Raw genomic sequence first — 10,638 nt, 5'->3', positions numbered from 1 at the left:
AAATATACATTTAACTTACTAACTTGCCTGTGTGTGTGTGTGTGTGTGTGTGTGTGTGTGTGTGTGTGTGTGTGTGTGTGTGTGTGTGTGTGCGCGCGCACATAGCCTTCAGGAAGGGTTAACAGTTTATAATAAGGGTATGTTGATAAATCATTAATTAACATTAGTTAATGCAGTAATAATCATTATGTTATATCATTAGCATATGAGTTAGGGTAAGAGGTAGAACAGCATTACCTGAGAGTTACAGACCAGAGGCATTAACCACATTAGTGAAAATAAACACCATTAGTAAGTAATTAGTACACATTAGTTATCCGTTAATTAACTGCTAGTTAACGTTAATTACTGCATTGACTCATGTTAATTAACAAAGTATATATTGTAAAGTGTTACCCAGGAAGGCAGCCTGGTTTCAGCTCAAGTCTTGAGTCAGTCAGAGGCTGAAGTGGAGTCGCCCGTTAGATCAGTAAACATGCCAGCTCATTGCATTGTTCATTTGTTCTAGAACCATTTGTTGGCTGCTAGCGGTGTGTCCTCAGCAGGTGACTGGATCTCTAGTCAGTACAGTCAACCCATAGTGCCCGTCCTCCAATCAATGTACAAAACAATCACACTGCCCATTGACGCAAGGGCCTTGTAAACATGGACTGTTTTGTAAACATACAAATCTAAAGTCTACAATTTTTGTTCATTACAGAATTGCTGACTGATGGTGTAGGTTCGTAAGATGACCCCAAAACGATCTTCAGGGAATGTAGGAACAGTTTGGTGCATAATTACCAGCACAGAACCCACCAAGCCAGCCATCCAGAAGCAATTTCTCAGCCTAGCCAAGCTTAAAATACGTAAATACCCTCTCTCTCCAACCTGAGTCGGACCACTTACATGGACTTGTTTACTGGATGTTACCTTTTTCTCTAAACGGGGCCATTATTGTGACATTTATTCCCACTTTACGTCCTGGCTGCTTAGCAGATGTTTCATCCGTCTTCGCACAGAAGAGACGCAGGCGGGACACTGGGATGACCCCTTCATCCCGCCACACGGAGGCTGTCCTCCTCGGATTATTAAACAGCCCCAATGTGCTACACGGACCCGCTTCAGCAGAACAGCTGGTTGCACTTATATATACATCAGGGGCTGTTTGCAGGTTAGCGCAGTGGGCTAAACGAAAGTAACGTGTTTGCGCTAATAAAGGACCCTAGGTCGACGGGAAGATTCCACGCCCGCCTGAGCACATCTCGAGATGATCCTGTGTAGTACCTGATAAGGTCTGCGTAACACCTGGCCAATAACCGCTTTCCTGAATACCCTCAAAGTCTAATCTTTATGCTGACTAGGAATCGATTATGAATACATATCCCTCAACCGTATCACTATTCATACTTTTGGATCTTCAACACATTCTGGTTTTCCTCCAATTTTTGTTAGGAGACTTGTTTGAAATACTGATGAGAGAGTCAAGCAATTAACTACAAAATATGTGGCACTAAACTTTTTTAACATATTTGTAACCATTTTCTTTTCTTCCATAATATGTACCAAGGCAAGCTCTCAACACGGTGCAATGGTATATGACGCCACGTCTGGTTTTATTCTCTTCTTTTTTTAAACTTTGGTTCCGACAAGACGCCGGTACCTTAACGACAACGAGAAAGCAGACCCAGCAGACCTACGTCGGCGGACCACAGGGGGAGGCTTCTGGCGGGGACCCACAGCGAACCAGACGACACCATTGCATTCACATCAGCTAATAGATGCAGTGTGACGCCACGGGGACTAGAGGGTCCAGCGACGACGCTGTCATTTTTCTCCCCGCGTACGTCACGGGGAGAAAAAAAACGGGAGGCACAGCGCGCGTTGCCACCGGGGCATTGGGTGCATGTTTATATAAAGGTCAACCTCATTAGGTTGATACAGAAAGGATAGAGCGGCCCTAAACAAGCATGTCATAGAACTGTCTCGGCATGCGCCAGAGGCCTCAAGCTTACTGTGGCAGGAATAGCAATTATATAGGATGCCCAAATCCAAACAAGAGAGCGGGGTATGAGTTAATTACACATGTATGCACACACACACATTTGTCCGTTCCAATGCATTACAGCTGTTGATAGATTTTTTTTGTGTTGTTAAATGACCATAGGGGTCAACATGTGGGCTGCTGTCACATGATGACTCGCACAGGGCTGTAACCGGCTACGGCTGGGAGCCACTGCCACATGTGCATATACAGAAATGAACAATGGAACAAAAACATGAAATCAGCATACAAAAATATTTATGTTTATTATGAAACCGTGATGAATGTGCACTCTGTGAACATAAGAAAGAGAGGGAGAGAAATTGTAGATCAAATAGATGATTCACGGCCGGATAATCACGCTCTTTGCGAATAACCAGACACATTTACGAACGTGAATGGCATTAAACGTTAACAAAAACTCCATCCGTCGTCAATGTCTGAGGGAAATTTGAGTTCAACAAAGCGGTTAATGTGCGGTGCGACGTACACACGTCTTGACGCGCGCTCATATTCTCATGATAGACACGTGTTGTCTTGGATGACGGGCCTTGTGTTTGGCAATTGTGCTCCTGTTAAACCCACAGACATGCCGCACCCGCCTGGCGTCCTCACCTCATTTCTCTTGATGAGATCTGTTTGGTAAATTACAGCACATCAATTACGTGGTGCCGGTGCCTGCGGAACACAGCGCGGCGCTGTGTTGTTCGATGGCGCGTGGACCACAGTGAATGAGCCAATCGCATGTGAAATGCGGGGTTGATTTAGCGATTTAGCTGATTGATTTAGTTGATTTAGTTTTATCTGTCGCCGCACGTTGCTTGGCGAACGGCGCTAAACGATCAAAACAAGACGGCAGCGATGAGGGCGACTGCCTTGCCATAATCTGTCTCTCGGTGTCCACTGTCGTTTGAATGTGAGCGAGGTAAACAATGTCACGCCAATCGTGGCCAATCATACCGCAACATCTTCAAGCTGAGGTCTTTCTACTATCTCTAGTAACGCAATCATCTCACGAGGGCAAGGAGGGAAAACCCAGAAGGAAGAGAGAGAGGAAGAGAGAGTTGAACACAAGGCCTTCACCTTAAGAGTAGAGCCATGAAGATAAGGGTTCTGATCAAGCTCCTTTCAGGGGATGGGGGGGGGGGGGGGTGGGTGATGAGGGGGGAGGGGGCGGAAGAGGGAGAAATAGGAGTGTAAAAATGTGTGATGTGTAATTTCAATCAGATGAATAATTCATTTCCATCCGTCCACCGGCTCCCCCCCCCCCCCGCCCCTCCCCCCCCCATACTCAACCTTGATTCTCCCTGACAGGTGCCTGTGTGTCCCTTTCCATTACCCATGTCATTTCCTCCCCTTCAACTGCAATCCCCTCGCACGTCCTCAATGCCAATTCCCCCCCCCACCGCCCCCCCCTTCCCCAGGACCTGCATGCAAGTGGGAGGAGGGAGTGGGAGAGGAGGAGGGGGGGTGGCGGCGTCTGAGGAGGGGGGGGGGGGTTAAAAGGCATGATAGAACGGGCCAAACCAAACAAAACAGATGTGATGCTATGTTTTGGTTGCTCCTGCTACGGACCACGCTGTGGATGTACTCTCTGCTGTACCAGAGGTTATATGCTGGGATTGCGCAGCGGGGGAAAAAAAAGACAAACAGTAAGGCTCGCGACGACAAGATCTGAGCACATGTCAAGCACATGCGACCCGTCAAGCAGGAAGATGCAAGGACACACAGGAGCTACGGAGCTGTAGACACAGGTGCTAAAGAGCTAGTCAAGGCAGCCATTTAGAGAGCACAGAGTGCAGCGACAAGACACAGAGCAATACAGGTGTAGCATAGTCTCCCACGTCGGAGAGACGCAGCCATGAGATTCCGGGTTTGATTCCCCTAATGTCCCTGCACTCGCCGTAATCCGGGAGCTAAAGACCAACAGTTGTCGCTTTGGATGAAAGTGTTTCCTAAATAATACTGGCTACCCTGACAAACAGCCTAGTCAGACAAGAAAGATGGTACATGGATACCGCTTCTTTAAATCTCTCCCTCCCTCCCTTCCCCCCGGCAACGAGGCAAAAAGCGAGCAGTCAGCCCATGTAGTCCAAAAGAGATACAGTCCGAGCGACATACAGAAGACTCGATAAATGAGAGGAGAGGGAGGGAGAGCGAGGGGAGAGGGAGAGTAATGCGGGCGTGGTGGTGGGGGTGGGGGTGCAGACAGGATGACAAAGGGGAAAGCCAGAGCAGAGCGAGAGAGACAAAGAGGGGGTGAAAGAGGACGAGATGTGATGGAGGGGGTAGAGGGGAGAGAGAGGGAGGAAGGGAGGCACGGGGATGGCTGCACAAGGGGGAGAGGAGGCTGGGCGGGAGTGAATGATGAGCAGACGCTAAAGACACAGGAAATCCGAATTGAATGTCCTTCACACACCTCCACACACACACACACACACACACACACACACACACACACACACACACACACACACACACACACACGCATGCACACACGCACACACACACACACACACACGCATGCACACACGCACACACACACACACACATACACACACACACTACACCACAACCATCTATGATCGGTTTGAGCATGCTCAAGAGTTTCCCAGAGAAACCCAAAGTGACCCAGACATGACGGAGCAGCAAAGCGGTACAGGAACAAGAAAGCAAAAATAAGGAACAATACCAGGTCACCAGGCTGAGGAAGGAAGGAACAGATTCAAAAAGGAAAGGAAAAAGGCAGACAGAAAAAGAGGACAGAATGCTGAGCACTGTGAAAGACCAATATTGCTCCCTCTCGCTTTCTACTTCCACCTCTCCCCTTCTCTATTTCTCTCCTTTAGGCTCCAAGGTATCCATTACCCCTGTCTACTTTACCCTCCACCTCCATTTATCCAATCCTGCATCCCTCTCTCTCTCTCTCTCTCTTTCTCTCACTCTCGCTCTCGCTCTCTTTCGCTCTCTCTCTCGCAGACACTCTCTCTCTACCCCTTCCCTGCGTAGCTCCACCCGTCTGGCTGCGATTCCCAGACGGCACTGGATGTAGGTCAGCGTGTCTGGGAGAACTCCCTCCCGCTCTGCACCGCCGCCGTCTGCAATCACTCTTCCTCTCCTCCGTCCCGCTCACTCCTCGCTCCTCTCTCCTCTCTCCTCTCGCCTCCTCCTCCTCCATCTCCTCCTCCTCCTCCTCCTCCTCCTCACTCCTCCATACTTTCTTTGCCCTTCATGATCATGATAGCGCCGTGTTCCCGGGACGTCTGGTTCTCCTCTCAGGATAACCCTGTCGCGTGGAGCCTGGGGGGTGGGTGAGGGGGGGGGGGGGGGGGGGGGGGTTTCCCTGGTTCCCCCGGTGCCCGGTGCCCGTTTCCCCCGGTCCCCAGAATGGAGAGCTGGAGCTCTTCCCTCCTCTCTCTCTCCGTCCGCAGCCCCGCCGGAGAGACGGATCCATCGCGGGGGTCAGCTGCCACGGTGACACGGTGTTCTCGAATTCAACTCGGTTCCACAAGGGGAGTGCTTTGCATCGTCCCCGCTCCCTCGCTCTGTCATTCCTTCTCTCTGTCTCTCTCTCTCTCTTTCTCCCATGGTACAGTCGTCGTCCTCCTCCCCTCTCTCTCTCTCTCCCCCCCCCCCCCCCCCCCCTCTCTCTCTCTCTCTCTCTCTCTCTCTCTCTCTCTCTCTCTTATCTGATGACAAAAACATGGCGTACTCGTTTGCTCCCAAGAAATCGGTCACGTTAAAACTTTTGCTCGTCGCGATCCGTATCAGACGTCATCCGTCTCCCCCACTCTCGTTCTCCCTCTGTTCTCTGTTTCGGGTGCATAGTCTCTCTCTCGCTCTGCCTCGCTTGACCTTCCTTCCGCCGGCTGACGGTGCATATTCCCTTTGTTTCCGCGACACGCCGGCAAACGTATCGAAAAAGAAGTTTAACACCGCGGACGGGGGAGAGATAATTCCATGTCGTCGGCGGCGCCTCTGTGGATGCCGTTGTTGCGTCGATAAGAAAATAAATGAGGCGGGGAAGCAGCTAAAGTATGCCACACCATCAAGCTTCTCTGCTTCCTCCTCGTCTCCTTTCCAAAAAATCTGGGAGAGGAAAAGAGAGTGTGTGCGTATTTGAGAGAGTGTGTGTGTGTGTATGTCTGCCTCTCTGCCTGCCGCAGTGCAGACTGTCTGGCTTGGGCAAGTGAGGCAGGCGAAACGCACACTGTTGCTAACTCTGTGGCGGCAGACTGGCAGAAAGTGTGTGTGTGTGTGTGGATGTGTGTGGATGTACAGTATGTGTGTGTCTTTGTGGGAATTTCTATGTGGGTATATGTGGGTGAGAGTGAGTGGGCTTGTGTGTGTGGGTCAGGCTAGCAATAATTATGTGAAGCTATCACTCAGCTCTATAAATCATAACACATCCACTTCTGTCTGGTCTGCTATGACAAATTGCAGCATATTGGCTTGTGAATATACTGTGTCTGTGGACAAATGTGTCTGTGTGTATGTTTGTGTCTGTATAACTCTTTGTAAGGTTACAACTTATTATACCACAGCATTGTAAAAAAAAACTTGATTCTGATTGGTCAATAACATCCCAAGGTTGTGTATAATGACTTTTAACAATTACCATCCAACATTAAAGATCCAAGAAACAGCTCATCAAACAGGTTTCCTTGGCAACGCAAAAACATTATCCTCAAAGCACTGCAGTAGAATATGTAAATTTCAGCCAATTAAGTCCATTAAAACCTAATTATATTAAGATGAGAATAACTAATATCTAATCTTGGTTGCAATAAGATATAAGCGGATACACCATCAAGTGCTATCTCTTTATGGTTTATTCCTTACATAAGATCCTCATAAATTACAGTGTAGCAGTATGATAATAGCCTGACACCGCCACACCAATTTACAAATGCGTATTACTCTGGGATCGCTCAGTTCATTTTTCGGTTTCCATGGGACCACAATTGGATAGACCTACAACCAATCAGAGTAGTGAGTGACGTTGCACTGAGCGACAGAAACATTTAAACAGACTTCACTACACACCTTTCCTATCAACAATTTGTGCAGTTGGTGTAATTGTGAGAATATAAACCGTCAAGACCTTTTAAATACTGTCAATATAACGGATTCAACAGACCTTTCCACATCAGCGGCAGCCATCTTTGTTGTTTACCAGAATGCCTCCATGCCGCTCTACTGTACAGTCATCATATAAACCTGCCCCATTGCATCATTGCATCCCCATTGCATCACTCGATTTGAATGGGGATGTGAAAGTCAATCATTCTTCTTGGGTCAATCAAGTCAATCATTCTTCTTGGTTGTTTTTTTAAGCTCAACTATTATTCAAATAGACACACTGATGTCTTACAGATCACATAGACAAATGGGCCTTTATTCAAACATACGTCCTCTTCATTTATACTTATTAATAAAGAGATTTGGTTACTCTTTAGTCTTTACCGCAGCATCGAATCGTTTGATCTCTTAGATAGCTTCAAACATTGATCCATGTGTACGATTGATATTTTCTCTGATTTCCCTACTCCTGCTTTAAAAGTAGTACACAGAACCACACAAAGAAACTTCTATTAGGTTTTACTATATTACTTACTGCGTTCCTGTGTTTTCCAAATACAGCAATAGCTTCACAAAAGTCCTTACACTAGAGTGCATCTCATTACGTTTTCCTGGAACATTTTAGTGAGTTGTTTACTTTTCCAAGAATCAAGGACATTGTTTGATAAATTATTAAATTATTTATAATTGAATGAAAAACATATTGTACTGCATTTCATAATGTCCTTATTACAACCAGCAGTGACAGACGGTACTCATAGCAGTAATAATACAGATAATAAAATGATTAGGAATCTGAATTCCTAATCTGTGAATCTGTATTAAATATGAATAGAATTGGGTCAAATACAGATCAGCACTAATGATTTTTAAAAGGGCACAGGCGTGAATAACAGAGACAATGACAGGAAATAGTAATTAGTAATAAAAATGCTCTTTGCTATGACGTAATTAACTTCATAGCACCAAAGAACCAAAGTAGTTAAAACAAAATTAGTGTATGTTCAACTAACATTTATAGAATCTAGCTGGCTCTGTTTGAATAGCTCTGACTGCCTGACCCACACCCACATTCACACACACACACACACACACACACACACACATACACACACACACACGCACACACGCGCACACGGTTGTTAGGCTCTATCCAGTGGCATGTGTGAAGGAGGAGATGGCAGTCAGTAATTGGTGAGAAAACACTGTGTCACTCTGCTGGATGGAAACTAGATTGGATCCAATGTGTGTCTAATGCTTTGGAAGGGGATAAAATACGTTGCCAGATTTTGATTCTTGAGTAAAGAAATACAATAAACTCTTATCCATCCCCTTGTTCTCGGCCATCTCACTGTACCCTGGAGCTCATCACAACCCAGTGGTGTTTACTATCCTAAGGACGTTCTCGTCCATCCTCCATGTCCTTCCAACAACATCTATAGCATGTTAGCATCTATAGATAGCATCTATAGATCACGCAACAGATGTTCTCTCTCCCACTCGTCTGCTCTCTCCCTCTTATCCTTTTTTCTCTCTGTCTGTTCTGCGTTCCATTCCGGGGTCTTGACCCCTCTATCGACTGACAGCGACGATCAGGGCCTCAACTCCTGTAAGGTCACCAAAGTGTGCGTGCGTGCGTGCGTGTGTGTGTGTGTGTGTGTGTGTGTGTGTGTGTGTGTGTGTGTTTGAGATGCGTGCCTGCGCCCAAGTGTATGTAATCCATACTCTCTTGCTTGGGGAATGATAAGAGGGGACTCACACACATGGTGCCAACCCCTGGAGGAGCTCCCAGGAGACCCCTCGGTTCCGCTTCTTTAGGAAGGATAGTCGACAGACAGACAGACAGACAGACAGACACACACACACACAGGGCAGACTGAGGTCATCCCCTCACATTGCTCATCTCTTCTTTTCACCTGCGGCTCAGCCCACGGGACCTGTCCATGTGTGCCACTCTGCCCTGGGGGAGCACACACACACACACACACACTCTCTCAAGAGGAAGACCCCCGCCAAAACACACCCACGCACACCCCGCTCCACCCCGGATGCACACATGCTTAAGTTCCCAGGAGTGAGGTTTGGGGGTGACAAGGTGTCAGCGTTCCTCTCTGATACCTGTGACAACTAGTCACCTTTCACTTATCACACACACACACACACACGCACACGCACACACACACATACATTTTCACTCACACACGCACACACACACACACACACACACACATATACAGACAGAACACACACACACACACGCACGCACGCACGCACACACACGTCACACACACACACACGTCACACACACACACACGCACACACACACGCACGCACACACGCAGCTTCCTCCTACCAGGTGATGTGTGCCCTTCTCAGGCCACTTCACCGGGACTATGAATTGCAGATTGAGGCTGTCGCCTGCCAGCCCTGTGAGAGGGTGACAGTGGACACCGTGTCACGCACGGTCTCAGGGTAGCGTGACGCGCGGTGACAGCGTCCGCACGGAGGTGCCGCTCCAGTCGCCGCGCGCGCAGCTCTCAAATGTGTCACATGAACTCGGCCGGCACGGGGTCACTCCCACACCGCGCAGAATATCCTGCCACGCCGACTCCTCTCCTTAAGCCAGCTGGGCCTTTAACTGGTGCAACGGTGTGCTGGTTTCTGCCGGTCGGTCGATGGCCTAGGTGCAGCGGTTCGCTGTCTGTTTCGGGGGGCCCATTTTTCGGTCGGAAAATGATTGCGAGCACGACTTTGTGTCTGCTTCAGCTCGTTGTTTTGACTCGGTTAGAAAGCACATCGCAGTACTGAGTGATGAGTAGTTGTTGAGGTGGGTAGGTGGCCACGATACTCTGTTTATACCATGGACTGTAAAAGAAACTGACTGTAAAACAGACTGTAAAACATGGTATCCGTGACGCATCTAATTGGTTTAGGTAAGACCGCTTTGAAGTCATGGGTTTGAAGTCTACGGACGGCGCCATTGTTGGAGATTTTTTGCAACCTGCAGCGTGTATCTCAAACTGCATGCTATGGAGATCCACGTTCACTTAGATCTTAACTGAACGATCAACAAAACGGATACGCTTTGTATTATGATAATTAAAGAACAATTTTCCTGTTGACTTACAATAGGGACCAGTTTTTTCAGTCACCCAACCACCGTGACCCACCAATAGGCCGTTAGAGATACGACATGTTATTGCATTGATAACGTAATAATTAGACTGAGTGATTGAGCATGGTGCTGCTTGTTCTTTTCGGTGTCGTGGAGTGTGTACCAAAGGGTCTATTACAATGTGATTACGTCAATTCAAACCGTTTCAATCCTAATCAATGAATGCACATAAACTGCCATTCATCATGCATAGACACTTCACCGGTTCGTAAAATTAAGCAAAAATCTAATTTAAAATTTTAACTGCACTTGAATGCCGTGCAGTCAAATAATGAAGTCTTTAAAGCAAGCGTTGATTGAAGCCTTTTCCCCATAAGGGTGGATTACCTTCAGCAGGAAACGTTAAAAACGTCTCCAC

General features: G+C 47.6%; 1 protein-coding gene across 1 annotated transcript in view; it reads left to right on the top strand.

Moving 5' to 3' along the window:
- The window catches only part of cdkal1 (CDK5 regulatory subunit associated protein 1-like 1), a gene marked incomplete at its 3' end in the record, with an annotated part of 256,138 nt that extends 246,412 nt beyond the window's left edge, over positions 1–9,726 (top strand). Inside the window, exons 15-17 of the mRNA XM_084471876.1 lie at positions 4,873–4,880; positions 5,410–5,497; positions 9,577–9,726. Coding sequence (XP_084328002.1) covers positions 4,873–4,880; positions 5,410–5,497; positions 9,577–9,726 — 246 coding nt within the window. The remainder of the gene's footprint in view (positions 1–4,872; positions 4,881–5,409; positions 5,498–9,576) is intronic.
- Positions 9,727–10,638: the final 912 nt, after the last annotated feature.

This window comes from Micromesistius poutassou, assembly GCF_964030765.1.
Source record: "Micromesistius poutassou genome assembly, chromosome: 8".
Classification (NCBI taxonomy): domain Eukaryota; kingdom Metazoa; phylum Chordata; class Actinopteri; order Gadiformes; family Gadidae; genus Micromesistius; species Micromesistius poutassou.
This window is presented reverse-complemented; position numbering and strand designations above follow the sequence as displayed.